At 41.5% G+C, this 19950-nt stretch overlaps 1 protein-coding gene across 1 annotated transcript; it reads left to right on the plus strand.

Annotated features, from left to right (window-relative positions):
* The first annotated feature begins 446 nt into the window (after nucleotides 1-446).
* On the plus strand, nucleotides 447-17792 carry HAPSTR1 (HUWE1 associated protein modifying stress responses). The gene is made up of 4 exons (XM_075767975.1): nucleotides 447-912; nucleotides 1809-1889; nucleotides 6006-6281; nucleotides 14365-17792. Exons 1-4 carry the CDS (start codon nucleotides 693-695, stop codon nucleotides 14607-14609), a joined length of 822 nt encoding a protein of 273 aa, XP_075624090.1. The 5' UTR covers nucleotides 447-692; the 3' UTR covers nucleotides 14610-17792.
* Nucleotides 17793-19950: the final 2158 nt, after the last annotated feature.

Genomic DNA, 19950 nt, shown 5'->3' on the forward strand with positions numbered 1-19950 from the left:
GCTTGGGGAAGTCCCCAGCGCCAAGATGGCAGAACCGCCCTGCCCTGCCCTGCCCCCGCGGGCACGCCGGCCCGCTCCGCCCCGCTGCGGCCGCGGCGGAGCTCCAGGGCCCCGCGATGCCGCCCAGGCCCCCGCCGGCCGCGGCCCGGGCCCGGTGGAGGGGGGGGGGGGGGGGGGGGAGTGGGGGCCGCTGGCGGGCGGAGCCGCCTCAGGGCCCGGCGCATCACGCCAGGGGGAGGGGCCAGGCCGCGCCGAGGGCGGTGGAGGCGGCCACTGCGCCTGCGTGCCGCGGGGACGACATCTGCGCACGGGCGTGTGACAGCATAACCAATCTTTCCTGTGGGCCCGCCCCCTCGGAACGTATCGCTTGATGGGCGTGTGGATTGTCCAGTGAGGGCCGGAGGTTCCATTCAAACCGGCGGTGCCGGGGCAACGGTGGCCAGTTGGGCGGCGGGGGAGGGCGCTGGGCGGCAGCAGCTCCCAGGCGTCTCCGACGGGCTTTTACTGTGCTCGGGGCGGCGCCGGCGCGCAGTGTGTTTCGAGCCGGCGGACGGGCGGGCGGGTGGACGGGTGGGCCTCGGGAGTATGGGGGTGAGGTAGGGCCGGCCCAGCTGCGGAGGGGAGGCGAGCGCGGTTGTCCGGCGGGGCCGGGCCTGCGCAGCGGCGGGGAGGGACGGGTAGCCGGCTGGAGGATGGAGGACAAGAAGGAGGAGGGCGAGGCGGAGATCCAGGAGCACGGGCCCGAGCACTGGTTCAGCAAGTGGGAGCGGCAGTGCCTGGCCGAGGCCGAGCAGGAGGAGGCGCTGGCCCCGGAGCTGCAGGACGAGGCGGCGGCGCAGCCCGAGCACAAACAGCAGAAGCTCTGGCACCTTTTCCAGAACTCGGCCACTGCCGTGGCGCAGCTCTACAAGGGTGAGCGCTGCCGGGGGGGGTGGGGGGTGGCGGGGGGGCGGCTCGGCGGGCGGTGGAGCCCGAGCGCGGTGGGCTTGGGCCTGAGGCCGGGCCTGGAGATGTGGCGGCGGGGTGGGGGCGGTGAGGCGCGGGGCGGCCGCGGAGCCGCCGGGGGGGGTGGGAACGGGGCCGGGGCGTCACAAAAGGGATGTGGCGGCGAGAGCGGCCTGGGCAGGGGGAGGAGCGGGCTTCCGGCCTGGGGGCTCCGCGCCCGTCCATAGAGGCAGACGGGAAAACAAAATGGCGTGAGGGGCACCCGCGGCCGCTGCCCGGACATCGTCCTTCGCGGCCTCCAGCGGAGCGGCCTGGGCCGGCTTTTGCGTAGGCCCGGCCCGCACCCCCCCCTTCCCCCGGACGGGCGGCTGGCGGAGGAGTCGGGCCGGCGGGGCCCTGCCGGTGCCGGGGAGGCAGGGCGCTCCAGCGGATAGCGGCCTCGGTGGGGGGGGGGGGGGGCGTGCCGCGAGGGTCCCGGTCGACGGGGGCGAGCCCTGTGAATGCTCGGGCAGCGGCGAGCTCCGGGGGCGGGGAGGGTGGGGGCAGACCGGGAAGCCCGGCCCTGCCGGCGGCGGCTCCTGACGCCCAGCCCAGGGAAGAGGCTCCGACAAAATGGCGAAGTGAGGGGCCGGCCCCATTGTGCGGCGGGGGGCTGCGGGCGGGGGCCGGGCAGGGCGCTTCCCCGGCGGGCTGGGGGCGCCGCCGCCGTGCCCGCTGCCCGGGACCGGGCCGCTGCCGGCCCGCCCTTCTCGGCCCTGATCCCGACTTGCCTTCGGAAGGTGGAACAAAATGGCGAAACCTAACATGGCCGTTCGGAGTTGGTGACTCCAAAATAAACAGCGTGTGTCCTTCCTTCCCTGCAGACCGGGTGTGCCAGCAGCCGGGGCTCTCCCTCTGGGTCCCCTTCCAGAACGCTGCCACTGCGGTTACCAACCTCTACAAAGGTAAGGGGCTGCCCCCCCCCCCCCGCTGCCCCGGCAGCCCTCCCTGCCGAGCCGGGCCCAACTCTGCCTCCTGCCCCGGCTTACTCATAAGCAGGGCCTGTTAATGTCTCTTATTCACCCTGATAAAATCTAACCCGAGACTGCTTCCTGAATCTTGCAAGTTTTCCCTGGGCCACTTTAGCTGACGGTAGCTGAATCTTTTCTGTTGCCTCATGTCAGTGACTAATAACTTAAAAGCTATTTCACTTCAAGACCCTTGAAAAAGGATATTTTTAATGTGTGGCTTGCTCTCATGAATTCAAGGGAAGGGTGCACTAGCTTATTAAACAGTACTTACATTTCCTGCATTTTGTATATTCCATGGTGTATTAAATGTTGGAATATCAGTATAATGCACATAACATTTGCAGTGAAGCATAGGTTGGGTCTGGTGTTTTTAAAATGCTGCATAGATGTTATGTAACAAAAAGTTTCCTTCTTGTGACAGTGAGGCTTCTTAAGTAAGCCTCCCAGTTTATTTTAAGCACTAAATATTGTGATGTCTGTGTCTAGGGTGGCTGTAAGAAAGTGGTGTTAGCCAAAACTTTGATAAGTGTGCTCTGCATGTGGCTGTGCTTTTGTGCTGTTTCACTATGTGTTTCTATCTGTCAAAATCTGTTTCTGAACTCTGCTGTTCTTTGGGCTGTCACAAGAATTGCTGTCTGCAGAAGAATCATTCAGTGATTTCTGGTTTGTTTAAAAGATTGTACAAAATCGATTTCAATATCAGTAGAGGCTTAAATTGGCACAGTGTGATTCCCATTGGAAACTTCAAAGTTACAAATTGTTGTTTTTCTGACTTAGTTTGATTTTTTTTTTAGTTGTGGGATGTTTTTTTCTTGGTCTGTACAGCATTATCTATAGTTGTGCCTGCATGGTTTTTCATTTGTCTCCAGTTTTCTCATTTTGGATTTGCTAACTTTAATTGCTTAAAGCAACATGTTTGTGATGGCTGATCAGGTTTTTGACAGATGTGGACAGAGCAAGGAGGAAATGTAGGTGCATAACCCTCACTTCCAGAGACTTGACTCCTGCAGAAAATGTATTTGGATGTTGTATATGTGTCGTAGGTCATATAAAGGGGCAGCACATCACCTAAGAGGGTAGGTGTTGGCCTGAGGGACTGGGTCACTAGAGCATGGTGTGGGACACTAGTCACTTCAGCATGGTGCTAGAGTAGCAGCAGGTAGTGTTAACAAGTTGTCTGGAATAATTATAGTCTTTTACAAATGGCATTGCTCTCCCTTACAGCATCTTTACTACAAAGACTTAGGCTCTTTATTTTTGGTTAAATCTTTTTCATTATTTGTGCTATAGGCAAAATGAGCCCTATTTTTCTGCAGTAATGTGATTAACAGAAGAGTATGCATGTGGTGATCAGGGAAACTAGAATTTAAGTAGGAAGCTGTCTTTAGTCAGGTATAATGCAATACTTTAAAAAGCACCTGAAACAAATCATTCCTTCAAACAGATCTTTAAGAAGTGCTGAAGTACCTCTGTTACTCAGAACTGCCATATTTCAATTTCAAATCAACTTCCAAGTGGGTAGAAATTTGTTGAGAACACAGATAGAACCATCTAGGCACTGGTGTACCATGCAAGTTGAGTCTCTTAATGTGAATTTGCCTTCCCTAGTGATGAGTGTGGCTCTTTAAAAATCTCCTGTTGTTTCTCATACTCAGTAATGTTTGTGTTTTGGAGGACTCTGCCAAAACACTGGAGAAGTAGTTGGTGTGGTAAACTGAATACCACAAACTGCCTCTTGCTCTGTCAGCTGGTTTCTGATCTGATAAATGTTTGGAATTTTGGAGTATCAAAATTCTTTTTAACAAGAGCTACATGAGGAATAGTGCATAGGGAGAATGCCATGATATCTTGAATGTCAGCATTTTTTTCTGAAAATAAGAAGTTTAATATCACACCATGCTGTGATGTTCTTAGATCATGAACTTCTGATTGGTGCTGGTGGTAGAGGCCTTGTTTAAAGACATTTGTTTATCTTCCGGATTACAAGCCATGCCTTCACTTCTTTAGTGCAATGTAGGATTTAGAACTTAAGGCCACTATAGAAAGTCTTAGGCATATATTAGGGTAAGACTTCTGAGCCTACAATTTAACTTACTTTTATTAAAAAAAGCTGAATGATAATGTTAGTTTTCACTTAGTAATTTCAGAATGTAGGCAACTTGACTACTTATATTTTGCCAGCTTAACTTTGTAAACAAAGCAATTGTAGCTTTTACCATAAAAATCTAATCTTTCCCATTGTAATGATGCTTGAAATTTGTCCAGGCTATGTCAGCAGTCAGTTATGACCTCATAATTAGTTCATAGTTAGTCCTTTGAAAAGTCTCATATAAAAGGAAAGCAGGCTGTTGACATAAAGCTGGGCTCCTCACCTCTTGGAAGGACTTTCTCATGGTATTTCAGGAAGTGATTAAAGGAATATTACACATTTCCAAATTAGCTCTAAAGTGTGTGGGTAGCTTCTACTAGAGTGCATTGGAGCCTTAGCTGCTGTGGAGTATAAAATGGCTGGAGGAGTGATCTGTCATGTTGCCATTGCTTTTACAGGAATTAGTATTTGTAAATCTTCTAGCCTTTTGATTACAAAGCAGCATAGGCAAAATACTCTTCAGAGTGTGTAAAAGTGATGTGTTAAGTGTACTCAATGTATACCTGTATAGCTTATATTCTAAAAGCCTCAAGATTTAACTATGATCAGTTTGAGATGTTTTTCTTTTTTTTTGGTAGGTTGTGTTATGTTTGAAGTGCTGCTCTTTGATAGTGTAGATTTTAGTGCTGTCTTTTGTGGACCATGCAGTGGTGTTTTAGAATATAAGTCCAAGAATAGCATTTAATAGTGATTTTTGTCTTTTTGAGTGTGAGAAAACAGATTGGATGTATATGTCACTGTTTACCTGTAAACTGGTATCTTAGCTGTTCTTATGAGCCATTTGCTCAGAACAATATTTATGTGGGACTTCATTAGTAAAGCAAGATTATAAAAAGCTGTTTTAACCAGCTGTGCCAGATTTAAAAAAAAATCTATCTATGGAAATCAAGTAAATGAAATAGGAGTGGATAATATGTTGATGTCTTTTCGGGGAGCAAGAGCTAACAGAGCAGTAATTTTCCTAGAACTGAAAGCTGTTGGCAAGACTGTGATAACAAATCTGACAAATAAGATGAGCGTAATTGTGTAGAGAAGATGGTTTGTCCCACCTGTTACTGTTGTCTGAAGCTTATTCATACTTAAACTAGTAGCCAGAAATGTACTCACCAAAGTTTGAAAGCAAGGTAATGCAAGGCATTTAAGAGTGCTGCTTAGAGGTGCAGTTAACTGGTGTGCACAGGTGACCAATTACATCAGTGGAGAATGAAATTGTATTTTGTAGTAGGATTAATTGCACATAATATGTGTTAAAGCTTTTGTGTATCAAATTTGCAATGGGGTCTTAAATGGGGAAGGAGATTTTCTTAGACTTCCTTTGTAAGGGGTATGTTTTCTAATTGAAAGGCATTGGGGACATGTGTTCTAACTAGTTTGAGCCATAGCCTCCTGCAAATTGCCTCTTCAATTGAAATTTGGATGAAACTAGAAGGACTCTAAAGAAATCTGAGTTTTCTGAAAATTCCTTACCTATCAGAATCAAGAAAAACAGTTATTTATTTTGATGTGCAGTTTTCTGACTGTACTGATGCTCTTTAAGAGTATCTCTTAAAGTGCATTGTCTGTTGATTTAAGTACCTTCCTCAGACTGACAAGCTGAAAGTATTTTTAATGTTAATAAATATGGTTTTGTAAACAGTACTGTAGTGTTGACCTGAAGTATAGTAAATGCTATTAGGTGGTGCTTGAGTTGCTGTTGACTTTGTGACTTAAAGCTTAAAAGTTCCACCCCCTTTATATTTATGTTTAATAGGACTCATCTTCAATGCTTAAGTTGCAACTGTGTTACAGTAACCTGTAGAACATACACTTCTTTCCCATGGTTGACAGGAAGCTCTATCTGTGATGTGCCATAGTATACATTGCTTTATCTGTAACACTAAAATTATTTTGTCTTCTTGCAGAAAGTGTGGATGTCCATCAGCGAAGCTTTGATGTAGGAATTCAGATTGGCTATCAGCGTCGGAATAAGGATGTGTTGGCTTGGGTTAAAAAACGCAGAAGAACTATTCGTAGAGAAGACTTGATCAGCTTCCTATGTGGAAAAGTTCCTCCTCCAAGAAATTCTAGAGCTCCCCCAAGACTGACTGTAGTATCCCCTAACCGAGCTACTTCAACAGAAACTAGCTCATCTGTAGAGACTGATTTGCAACCCTTCCGTGAAGCCATAGCTCTGCATGGTAACAGTAATTTTTTCAATACTACTTGGTTAAAATTGGGTGGGGGTTCTTAAAGCGTGCCTGGCCCTTGGCCATTGTTGGTGTTATAATATGTCATGTACCTGATGTTCCAGCTGAAGGTATCTCTTTCATTCTGAGGGATTTTTTGCATGTATAAGACATGTTAGTTACTAAAAGGTTGCATAGTTAAATACTTTGAATGAGGAAAAGGTGTTGTATAAAAATGAGGTTTGTATTTGTAATAACTACTGAGTTCACAGCTGTAGAATAAGTATCAACTCTTGGTAGTGTTTTTGAAGCATGAAGAGACTTGGCATTTGTACCAATGCTAAAGTAAACAGAATTCTTGGAAAATGATAATACTATGTTAGCAACTAGTTAAATATTGAGGTTTGGCTAGTAGCAAATAACTAGCAATTTTTGTGGGGTTAGGGAGGAAATTAAATGTCTGAAGGTTCTGTCTCTGGGGTACCTCACCCTTGTTGTTAGACACTGGATAATACAATTTAGCATTCTACTTTAAGAATACCCTTTCCAGGGTACTTTTACTTCACTTGCACATCATTGCAATAATTGAGTGCTGTTCAGAACTTAGTTCTAGTTCACATTCAGACTTAAATATCTTCCAATGTAATACTGAATTTCCTTCCTTGCCATCACCAACAGTGGTGGTGGTGTATCTTCTCCTTTTCAGATAGGGATATTCAGTAGCTTATCCTATATTGGACTGTTACATAGCAAGTGATAAAGAAAAAGGTTTAAATTGCTCCTGAAGTGAAATGAAGCAGTTCACCTATGGGTTTTATGCCTTCTAAAATTCTAAAGGGTAGCAGATATCTTGAGGTATAAATAGTAGACCATTCTAAAAGTAGAAATCAAGCTACCTAGAAGTACAACATTTGAAACTTAATGAAATTTTTACTGTCTCAATATTCTCAGTAGGGGGTGGACTTAACGAGTTAATTAGATGGGTGGATTCCTGAAAAAGCAGTCTTTGCTTCTGCTATGCTGTGGTGGTTTTTCAAGATACATAATCCAGACACTGTTACTGTCTAGGTGACAGCCTAATTCTGGTATTGTTTGCTGCTCTGTTGCCATTTAAATCACGCATGCTTCCACCCAGTCATGTAGGTATATTAGCAGTTTTCCTTCTCATATTGGAAGCTGGCTAGAGAATTCCGTGCACCAGTATTGCTTGTTCAGTAGCTAAAGCTAATTTCATGAGGAGAACAACTTTAGAAGCTGGCTCTCACTTGATATGATGTGATAAACACCCTCTTAAAGTCTTGTTTTTTGAAACTATAGTTGAATATGGTCTGTAGTTGGCTTTAACTATAAAGGCTTACTCAGGTGAGAGTAAGCTATGTAGACTTACTTCAGCACAGTGAGTTCTTGAGCAAAGTACATTCAAAGACATTTTTATTGGTAATACGGCTCTTTTCATGTCCTCGTATTGTTTCTTACCATCTGCTTTGTGTAGAGGTGGTTTGTGAAAGTCACTTCTCTATAGCATGGGAATCTGAACCATGAGGTATAAAGTTTTCATAACCTAATGCAGGGTCATGAGGACTGCAGGAAGTCCTCTGCTCTGTACTGGTGCTGCAGGGGCTGGAAATGCACTCTTCCCCTTCATCAGCTGGTTGACAAGATTACATGTCAGTCACCTTCTGGATTAGGTTCTCATATCAGTTTCAATCTGGTCTTTGACACAAATGCTTTTGTGCTAATCCTTTAGTGACTAGGCTTGTATTTGGCCTTGTAACTGTTTTCAGGTTATTGCCTACAATGTCTTTGTTCATCCAGCTTCTCTCCCTTTTTCTTTTAATGTTCAGGAAGTTGTGATTAAACAATCTCCCAGACTATTTTCCTATTTATCATAGGGCTTCTCAGAACTATGTTTTGATTTTGATACCTGTGTAGAATCTTCAGGTGTGTGTAAATTAATGTCCTCTGCTATGCTTATCTCTGTTTTTTAGCAGGTTGTTTAAAAGTGATTTGCTACTTCTAGGTATTGAGGAAACCTCAGAAAACCTGATGATAGTGAGTAGCAGTCTCAGCAAGTGTTCAGGACTAAGGCTACAAGGGGAATTCTTGTCTGGCATGTAAAGTGGTGAGGCTTTGTCTTCTGCTGGTAGGCTTCCTGTGGAAATAGAGTATTTTCTTTATTGGTAATGTGGATGGGCTGCATTACATTTAAGGGATAATGCTGGAACTTTGCTGCTCTAAGACAGACCTCTTAGTGAAGTAATGATAGGTATGAATCTATGACACCAAATAAAGTTCTGCAGAAGCAGAAATGGGTACTAATACATGTCTAAAGATCATGGTGCTGTAACTTGCTGATCTTCCTCTTTGATGGAGGAAATACCTGTATCTTGATCATGTAACCTGTAATGTAGCCTTCATAATCACATCTGACAGAAGCTGTGGTAACAAAGTAGCTAATAATTAAATATTTCCTGGAACATCAAACACAATTCTAGGCATATGCCCTAGACTAAAACATTAGAGAAGAGTAGCTTTAGGTACTGGTATGATTTTAAAAACCGTATGCTGCATCTGAAAATAAATCTGTTGGAAGAGGTAAGGCTAAAACCCCAGTTTTATCTCAACCATTGTTATATCTGACCTATATTATAGCCCCACAAGGTAGTCTACAGTGTTCTTGACAGAAGCTAGGGATTTTGAACCCAAAATTTAATCTTGTGATACTAGTTATTGATAGTCTTTCTGCTATAAGGAAATTTGCTCTTTTCTGCTGTTCTGCTTTCAAGACTTGTCACAGTAGTTAAAAGCAAAATGATAATGACAAACTATACTGGCACAAGAATGCTTAAGGTGCATGTGGTGTACCTGTTAAGCCTATGGCGTGTGTACTTTGAAATCTTTAGTGTCACTTAAGGGTACTTGAGAATGATTTTTTTTTTAGAAGTAATTTCTTGAGAGAATAGTCTGGTAAATAAAAAATCTTTGCCCTTAATACCAACTTTCCATTATTAGTGTGCTGATGGGTAACCATTGAAATAAAACATACCTGGAAAGTTGAACTGAAAAGAAATTAAAGCCTTCAAGAACAGTTGAGGAGTTAACTCAAGGTAGTATACGCTATTTTATTCTGAAGTTCAAGTGGATTTTTCTGAAACTTCAAGAACTGTGCATGTGATGTTTAGTGTTTTCAGATGGGATAGTAGAAGATAAATACCTTTCTTGTTCAGCCTGTCAAATAACCAGGTTTTTAAGTTCTGGTCCCTAAAATGTCATTGCAGTTGGCGTGGGTATTGGATGTATGTTCACCTACTTTCTGGATGCATATTGCTGTATCCAGTTCTGTAAGAGAAGAGTCTCAAATGACAGAATTGCATCAAACTGAGCTAATAATCATAAGATTCCCAAAAAGTGACATGTGCCAGGTCATTTTCTGCCTGGCTGTAGCTAGCACACCAAGTCTTGCCGTACTGGTGGCTGTGCAAAGTCCATGTTTGAAATGATACTTTGGTCTTTTAATGTGGGATATGTTCTGTGCTTTGCAAACCATTCTCCCAACATAATAGGAGAAAGTACTATGATTTGAGCAGGAAGAAGCAAACTTGGGAAGGCAATGCTGAAATGCATTAGACTTGATCATTCTTAACTAAAAATGATGTGAATGGGCAACAGCGCAGTGAGGGAGTGTTCTTTTGCTCCTTAGCTTTAATGTTGATGTATCTCATTAATGTGATTTAGTCTTTTGGGGTGGGGGGGAACCCTTGCTATAGTGTGTGGAAGTGTGGCTTGGCCTAGTTATAGAGCCTGAATTTCCATTAGGCCTCCTTATTCTGTTCTCAAAATATTAAACTGCAGTATAAAACATCAGTTTCATAACAGCAATCAGCAGTTGTTAGAGTGGAGAAGCAGCAGTTGGTAGAAGGCATGGGAGAGCAGAGTTCAGATTAGTTTAAAAATTTAATTTAAAGGTTGTGTGTATATATAGCTATTGGAGTTGTGTATTGGTATGTTGTGCTAAAACTTGCTCTTTGAGCAGTACTGTGAAAGGGTGAATATGCCAGGGGAGTGACAAAGATCTATCTGCATGCCATTTTGTATTTATCTAAGGTTATTAACTAATTCCTGCTTTAGTCACACTTATCTAAGAGTGAATGTTCTTTTTGATACTTCCTGATTAAAACTTCTGGAAAACAATAGTTAATACTATTACTGTACTGAACAGTAGTTATCCAGTATATTATGCTGTGGTAGTGACCTGAATAGCTCATACTTGTTACAGACATGGTTATGGCACTTACAGTTTGCTAGGCCAGTTTATCAAAACTTACTAATTTTGAGTTGACAGTTGTATTTACCTTAAGTGTTTCATACTCTGTAAAACATAAACTTTTTGCCAAGCATTCTAATCACTTGATAGTTTTGGAGAGTACTTGGTATAAATTAGCTAGTATCAGTCACAATCTCTTGTATACTGCAGCCTTTTCTCATAGTACTGTAATAAATGCTTTAGAATATAGCTTCAGATAAAAGCAGAGTTTTTTGTGAAACTACTGTCTATGAAATGCCATATTGTTAATGACTGAAAGATATGACAGGAATGAGAATGTAATAAGTACTGCAAAATATTTCAGATATGCTCTCCAATCCTTTCGAGTCTAAAAAGGGAGAAAGAGTCATGTGTCCTTTTTTAAAGGAAAAACAAAGTAAAAAAACAAAGTGTCTAGTAAAAAACAAAATGTCTACTGTAGAAAGCAGTGGGAGACTTCAGAGGTGGTCCTGAGGTTGTGAAGGAGGCTTTAGTAGCTGTTTGAATCTAGCCTGTTGTATAGGCAAAACTGATGTGCCTGTGATTAGGTCATGTTAATCACAATATAGAAATTTGAGATTGTGAAATGGTGTTGCTAAGTCATGTCATCCTGCTGCTTCTTAACTTGCTTTTCTGCTTTAAATGGTTAAATGCTTTGGGAAGAAGTCTCGGAGTCCACTGGAAATTTAAACTCAGAATAATTAAGAGTAAATGAGTTTTGAGATTTCTTCTTTGCATTACAACAACAACCCAAGAAAAATGAGCTGTGGATCACAGCTTCTGAAAGATGCTTTCTCTGTCAACAAAAATAGATCTCTTCAATTGTGTTGTTGATTGTCTTCAAAGATGTTGTGTCCATGAAATGGCAACCTGATATTTCAGCATGTGCCTTGAATTTTCTTTGACTCTTCCATGTTAGCTTGATTACCAATCCTAAACTGTGATCCAAATGTTTCATTTGAGTTCTGCTCTCTTGGATTGTGTAGTACTATATAATATGGTTAACTGCCAGTAACTGATACCAAATTGTCACTCAGTCTGTTAGCATACTCAGTAATGACTCTTACTCACTAGTTCAGTATTAAATACCTGTGTGAGATAAGATTAAACTGCAACTAGAAGTCCATGTTGTGATGCAATATCCTTGTACTCTTATCTTTGTAGAAATTAATTCAGAACTACTCTCCTGCCTTTGACACCAGGTTTGATTGAAGATTTTTACCGTAATTATCTGCTGAAGGTTATTTGTGTACTTAAATGTACAGTGATTCAGTATTACCTAAATATTGGAAAGTCTGCCTGCTTGAGACATTACTTGCAAACCTTGGCAGTATGTTTTAGAATATGCTGCAGCATATTAGATGCATCTTTTAATTCTGACTTTTATATCTATTTAAAAAAAATGCTTGTTACTTGAAAAGGCTCTACTTCAACATAGTTCTTGAGTGATGCCAAAAACTGTATTCTCACATCATAGGTCAGTTTTAGGGTTTACTTAGAATAATTTTCCTCTCCTTGGTTGGGCATTAGACATAATGAAAAGATGTCATAAAACTGAATTAGTATATGGGTCACTTGGTTATGGGTTGTATAATATAAATGACTGATGGTGTAAATTGTTGACTCTCAGTGGAAGTAACACCACAAGTTCTGAACTTGTGTGTTCAGAGAAATTTTGCTTGAAATAGTGATGTGGGGGAAAATCTCTGGAATCAACTTTGATTTGAAACAAAGTCACCTTCTGTGCACTGTCAATTTTTTCCAATTTAAATGTACAGGATGAATTAATGCTTTTTTCTAATGTATGCCATGCCAGTCGAAATTAAACTTGCTGTTGTCTTTGAATTGTGATTTGTTACCTGCACGAATTTTGCATGTTGGTGGTTTATCCAAGTTAGGGTATCTGAATTGGCTTTTTGCTCATATGTTTGTCATAAATTAACTGCCTTACTTTCTTTGGAAGATGTATAGGAACCTCTTTTTGAAATGGTTTTGAATTGAAGCTTAACCTTAATTCTGGGAGTACTGGAACAAACCTTGTTTCTGAATTATCTTCTCACTAAAACAGCTTCTGCTGTTTAAATACTTTCTGCCATTGTTGAATGAAAGGTGATTTTAGTATTAATAAAACCTGCAGGGGTCCTGTCAGCCTTCAGACCGTGCTTCTGAGTTCTGTTGGAACACCACTTAGAGCTGTAAGAAAAAGCTCTAAGAAAGCATTAGTGGCTCTTTTTACTGGTTGTTGCATAGTGCCCCATCTGTAAAAGCATATCCTGTGCTGTTGGAAGATCTAAGCTTTAAATGGTCATTCAACAGTTATGTATAATTGGTTGGCCTGTTCTATCCTGACTTGTGTATCAACCTGCCACTGCTGCAGGTGGCTCTAGAATTTATCTTCTCATTGAGGTTTCTGGCAATGTTTTTCTTTTTTTCCTTCTAGTAGGTCTAGCAGTCATCTCTTCACAGAGCTTTTCAAGATGCTTATTTGGTCTATCAAGCAGCCAATAGATAGGGTTTTGTTAGGCTTTACTCAGCGTGTGACTTGTGGCTGCCTCCGTGACCATATATGAAGATGTGTATTAAATGGCTTTGCGCACACACACAAGATGCATGATGGCTGGACAAAGGTATAGAGTATTTGAGACTGGAGAAAACCTGAGAGAACTCAAGATTTTGAAGGTCACTGAGACAGAAGTCTTCCTGGACAGCTTAACATTTGCTTGTTCTTACTGCTAGAAAAATGTACAGATGGAGATCTTCTGCTGTTCTTCATCTTCCTGCATGACTCCTGCTTTGGTAGTTTTTCTAGGGCCAGCAGATGTTTTTGTACTAGCCTAATAATACTCAGATTTAAGCAGTTATAATAACAGATGTTTGTCTTATCTCTGAGCTCCTGTTTATTTACAAATACAGCCTGATTTCCAAATTCAGAAGAAGGCTTTCATGTACTAGCCCTTACTAAACTTATGTTTTGGAATGTCCTGCTTTTGCAAAGTTGTAACACTACTGAAGACAAAGTTTAATATGAAGTTCATGGTTTTCTTGTTTATGACCTTGTTTCTACAAGAAAAACTTCTGGTTTAATGAAACATTTTGTTAATCTGAACGCAAACCAAAGTAATTGCAGGGTAACTGTGGCAGTGTTTTGGATCAGATCTGTCAATAGCAAATTTTGGGGGATTATCATGTGGTCTTGCTTGACTTGTTATTTTTAAGTGCTGTTCTGAATTCTGATAACACTCATGTGTTGGCCATGAGTGGCAGCAGCCACAAAATGAAACTTCTACTAAAAAACTAGCTGTGGTGTAGACATGTCTGAGATCTGCTGTCATACTGCAGTTTTCTTGAGAACTGCAGTGACTGAGGGAGTGAAGGGGAGCCAGGGGGGTGGTGTCTGAAACAAGACCAAGTCAGGTCAACCTGGGAAGTCCTTGGTAGGGAATTTTCTTTCTGTGTAACTATTGGTCTGGTATGAAGCTTTTAAACTTAGTCTACTTTTGCGTATGTACACATATTTAGAACAGCATGTCATGCTTATGGAGCTAGCATTTGCCATAGTGTGCTGTTACAACCTGGTGTCATAAGGAGCAGTTCTAGTAACTGCTAGATTCTAATAGGGACTGAAAGCTGGGAAGGTGTGGTCTGGACTTGAAATAAGTGCTGTACAAATAACAGGGTGAAGTGCCTTTAACATCTTGCTAGAAGTCAGATGAGGGTCCTCCCTTCTGGCATGCATGGGAAATAAACTTTCTCTACTGTTTGACTTAATGCTTTTTTCTTTTTTTCCCCTAGGTCTTAGTGGTGCGATGGCTAGTATAAGTGTTCGCTCAAGTACCCCAGGCTCGCCCACTCACGTGAGCAGTGGCTCCAATGCTAGTCGAAGGAGAAATGGACTCCATGATGTTGATTTGAACACTTTCATATCAGAAGAAATGGCACTCCACTTGGACAATGGTGGAACTAGAAAGCGTACCTCAGCCCAGTGTGGCGATGTCATTACAGACTCACCAACTCATAAACGCAACAGAATGATCTAAACTGCAAAAATTTCAAACCCACCATGCTGCTTGAAAGCCACTTGATCCTCAGAGTACTATTAAAAGGAAATATGAGGCCATCTTTCCATATTCACTGTTTAAGACAAATGAATTCAATAATTGCCATAAAGGAAATTTTAGATATTACATTAGATGCCTCTTGTAACTGCGGCTTTCTTAAACTATATTCTTAGCAGAGGACATCAGATATTGTGTAGTAGTTAGCAAGATCATCATAGGCGAACATGTATCCGTTCCAAGGCTAAAAGTGACCTTACTTGTATTCTTAAAGGGAAAGGAAATTTCAGATGTTTATTTGGTTATAGAATGCTTTTTTTGTCCTTTATTTCCTGCTGTGTTGAGTATTTGCTTAAACAGTATTGCCAGTTTGACTGAAATTGTCTACAACATGACTTGGCATCTTTGTCAAAACTGCAGGCTTCCATTTTTGCAGCACTGTACCATGCACCTAGTTTCTATATAGTAACAGTGTGCAAGTTATAAATATTGGACTGTACCCTTTTTAGTTTTAAAAGCAGTTGATAATTCTGGTGATTGTGTGATAATGTAAAGAGGTGCTATGGTGGTCATGCAATTAATACTTAATATTGAGTCAATACAAGGATCTTTATTGGATTCACTTTGTGTGTTTTAGTGCTCTGAAGTAGCAATATTAAACTTTTCCCCAATTAACTTCATAGGGTTTTAAAATCAGTTTGAGAAAATATATGTACTTATTGGTATTATCCTTGTGGTAATCATACACAGTGCAGACTGCACCAGTGCTGACCTAAATTTAGAGAAAGATGTCCTGTAATTGGGAAATAGGGTTTTCTGTTCAGTATTAGTGAAGGGTAGGTTTTGTGTACACCCATATCCCATTTTACATTTCTTGTGAAGTAATTGCCCGTTGCTGGGGAGGGGTGGGAGGAGAGGGAATTGGGGAATAGTTGGAAAAGGGGTGTCTTCTAACAAGTAAGACTTCTAGTCACATGTGGAAACTTGGACTAACTTAAGATTCTGTGTGATGCTGTCTCCTACAGGAGGGAGTGACATGCAGGTTCTGTGAAGTGCTAAGAAAATAATTTAAAACTGGAAGTTGATTATAAAGCTCTGGATAAACATGCCGTAAGGACGGATTAAAAAGGATAAATGGCTTTCTTTTTGTGTTGAGCTTACATTCATAGGATTGAACTCTGGCTGCCATAACTTAAGCATAATCTAAAACTGAACTAGATGTAAAGACTGATCTGCTGCAAATCTGTTTGTGAATGGGGAAGGATATGTGTCAGTCTCAGAGTGTCTTAACTATTTTTACATGTAGATACAGCAAGTCTTTGGTGGAGAGCTCTGACTTTCAGGGCCTCTAAATCTCTGCCTAGGAAAGGGATAATACAGGAGGAATAAGAAAAGGAAGAGCTCCAAACCTGCAAGTTGGGAAGGGGTATTTAGTGAGGTGGTATGCATGCTTTAACTGGAAGCATAGGCTGATTCTTGGATGAAATGCAGCTATGCTAGATTCACAATACTAAAATTGTGGTGTTCCAGCTAAGTTAAGGCACCTTGAGCTCTATGTTAATACACAGCTCTCTTCAAGACTTTTGCTTATGTGCTTGTAGAGTCAGATCTCTTTTGTATTATCTTCCCTGTTTCAAGCAGACTTCACTGTAGTTTTGCTCCTCTTATCCTGGTGTCCTCTCATTGGTGTTCTGTAGTCAAGACAGCAGTGATGTGTTAAATTCTCAGAATTCAAGGCTCTACTAAGAGCATGAGTTCCTTGCTTTGTGGTGCTTCCATCAAATTTCTTTACATTGAAGAGCTCTTGAAGATGTCAACAGTTGCACAATACTGTAGCTAGAGGTTCTGTGTTTATGGGACAAGTATAAGAACTGTCCAAAGCAAGATGGTAAGAACTGTCCAAAACCCCCACCTGTGTTACATAGCTGAACTTGCACATCACCTGAAGACTCAGTATACATTAATTTCAGTTACTGCTATTAACTACGATTCATAGACTTATTTTATGTAAAATATTAATACTGCATAAAGCAAGTTTTCATTTGGAGACTGCATTTTCAAAGATTTTGAAGATGGTATCTAAATATATCTGTTAGTATTTATTAGGCTGTTGGCAGAGGGATTTTTCTGTTCTGGAAGAAAAATCTGGAGTCCTGAAAGGACATGTGTGAGAAGCATTTTTCAGCTCTTCTGTTTATTCATTAACTGGCTTGTACAACTAAGATGCTTATGCTTGGCAACTCTTAACACATTTTACTATTACATGTGGTAAAGGCAACATCGTATCGGTGTCAGTTCTGTGTATATGGACTGAACTGTAACACTGCTTCTGGTCTAGCCCAAATACACAGAGCCTGTTCAAATTACTTCTCCCCTTCCTTGCAGTGAAATAAATCCTGTTAATACTCTGAAGCATTCATTCAGTTTAGTACCATCTAAAACTAAACTTGTCTGGCTTTTTATTTAATTTGTGCCATTTTTCTTTGAAAGAAAGCAGGCTTTGATATTAAACTGGTTGTGTTAATGGTTTTTTGCTTGTACCTTAAATATTTGGCAACTTTTTGATTGTTTTTCATTTAGCCCCAGCTGTTTGCTCTTTGTTAACCTCTGCCAGAATGATCAAAAATGCATGTATTCACCTGGTAAACAGAATGAGAACAGGTTGTCTCTTTTTAAAAAAAAAAATAAAAAGTTCAGTACCTGTTACTTTGAAGACTTATTTCTTGTGCCAGTGTAGAAAATTGACATTCTGGAAATAGCTTTGAGCTATTATCCAAACTGCAGCTCCTGGAGCCAGAAGTGAGTTGATTTTCTGTAAGAAACACTGAATTGAGTACTGTTTAGTTTGGTAAAAAATGGTGCTTACTTTTGCTTTCTCCTATGAATCGTATAGTTGACCGGTCTCTTCTCCATGTACATCAAATCTAACATGAATGTGCGGCAAGTTACATAAAGTACATCCTGCACTGAAGCTACTGAGCTTGGCTTGCTTATTAATGAAGTAAGTTTTAAATGTTAAATTTAAATCTATATTACAATAAAGTAATGCAAAAATGATTTTGGCTGAAACTGAAGTCCTGCAGTTAAACTTAGTCTCAAATGTGGTTTACCCAGCTGGAGTAATAGAAACTCTTAAGTCATAATAAACCTAATAAAAAAATTAAATACAACTAATCAGGCTGCTTTGTAGTTCTTTAAGTTTCTGAATACTACAGTCCATCAGTAAATCCAAATGAAGATATGGTTAATGCGAGTTGACAGACTTGGTTCTGCAGAGTAGGATTTTTCTGTAGGAATGCAGTTTGATGGTAGCTGTTGAGCCTAGCTACACTTCAGAAGCTTTCCTTTCTGTCTTCATGGACTAATGGAGATAGTAGGAATTGGGGTGTACTGTTGCACTTGGACGAGATGCTCTGCAGAGTTTAACATCACTAATACTTGGGAAAAGGATCTTAAACTATGCCACCTAAAACCTCTTTAGAAAGTTAAGTGCTATTGACTTTGGACTTGAGTGAAACTAGGTGCTTTAATTAAACTGAAAGAGTAGATTTAGATTAGTTATTGGGAAGAAATTCTTCCCTGTGAGGGTGGTGAGGCCCTGGCACAGGTTGCCCAGAGGAGCTGTGGATGCCCCTGGATCCCTGGCAGTGTTCAAGGCCAGGTTGGATGGAGCTTTGGGCAACCTGGGCTAGTGGAGGGTGTCCCTGCCCATGGCAGGGGGTGGGAACTAGATGGGCTTTAAGGTTCCTTCCAAACCAGTCTGTGAATTAGCAGCTTTTCCTCTTTTATGTAGGCATCACTAAACCTGCAAACTATTTTCCACTTGCTGTATCAGCAGGTCTTTGAATTTCTTTATGAAAGAAAGCTTTATTTCACAGGAGCTTTTAAGTTAAAAATGTCTTTTTTTTAATTAATGTGAACGTTTTTACCTTTAGCCAGTGAAATGTTCCAGTGGAAATTTGGAAGATAAATGACTTCCAAAAAAACCCAGTATCTTTTGAATGTTAGCCTAGAGCTAGTAATATTTTGGCAGAAATAATCAATGCACACCAGGCTTGTTCCACTGAGTTCATGGCACCGGGTGGGGCTGATGTGGCTGGCTGGGGTGGCCACAAGCCCCTGTGGCTTATTCCGGAGCCTCTGGTTATTTAAGGTAATGAGGCAGGCACTGGCACTTGTCCCGAACTCTGCCTGTGTCTCAAGCTTTCCTTGTCTGCACATGGAACTCCTCTGGGTAGTTTGAGGCTGGAGAGCTTTCTCTGGGAGCTTGTGATGAAATGGCTCTGTAGTCAACACTGGTGCTTTCTGCTGTCAGTCTCTCACTTTGGCCCCTCTCAGACCATCTCCCAAGGACAAATGTGTCTCAAGCTCACAAAAGCAGTACTCAGTAAACCAGCCAAGTTCACTTTTGTGTAATATGGAAGCATCACCTAGCTCTGTTACGAGAGAGACTTGGAAGTTAAGTCTTTCTCACTGAGTAATGAGATTCCAGCATTTCCTGTGTCTTCATTTTGAGCAGTGCTGCTGTTGTGACTGTTACGGCAGCTGTCTGGGGGTTTTTTGAGCATGGGGACTGTACAGAGGGCTATATTTTTACTGGCTGTGATGGGGTATGGTGGGGAGTGTGCAAAAATGTGACCTTGTTGGAATATGCTGTGAGCCCGTTGAGCATATGCTATGGTTTGTAGAAAATCTTGAATTTCAGCATAAAAAGTACTAATCAACTTGTTAAGATAATATCTAAGACCATTCTTAATCATGCTTTGTAATATTTCACCATTTTTATATCAGCTTTGTTTTGAAGTGTAAAGCTAAAGTTGGTTCTGGATGCCACATAACAGAACAGCAAGCCACACGTGAAAGGAAACACTGGGGTCCTCATTTGTATTGTCATGGTGTAACATTATCTTGCATCTTTGTCAGAAAGAAACTCATGATGTTCCTCCAGCCCTGAAACTCAAGCCACAAGAATTCTTCTGGTATTTTGTATGTTTAGTGTCCTTTTTGCAGAGCATACAAAATGTTTGCATCTAAACTAGGTGCCCCAAGAATCTTGTTCTAAATTTCTGCTGGAGTTTTGATGGGGTTGCTTCCAGCTCCTGCGTACAACCATGTGTACCTCTGCTCATGGAATATGGGCAATGCTGAGGAGTCCTAAGGTTAGCATTTGTTGCTTTATTAATGCATATTTTTGGTTGTATATTGATAACTCCTTGAACCTAGCTTTCTCATTTTGAAGTGAATTCCTCAAGTCTTACTTATCTATAATGCAGTATGCAAGACCAAGAGTAATACTGGGAGAAAATACCAAGTTTGTTCTCCT

Source organism: Balearica regulorum, chromosome 15 (assembly GCF_011004875.1).
Source record: "Balearica regulorum gibbericeps isolate bBalReg1 chromosome 15, bBalReg1.pri, whole genome shotgun sequence".
Taxonomy (NCBI): Eukaryota; Metazoa; Chordata; class Aves; order Gruiformes; family Gruidae; genus Balearica; species Balearica regulorum.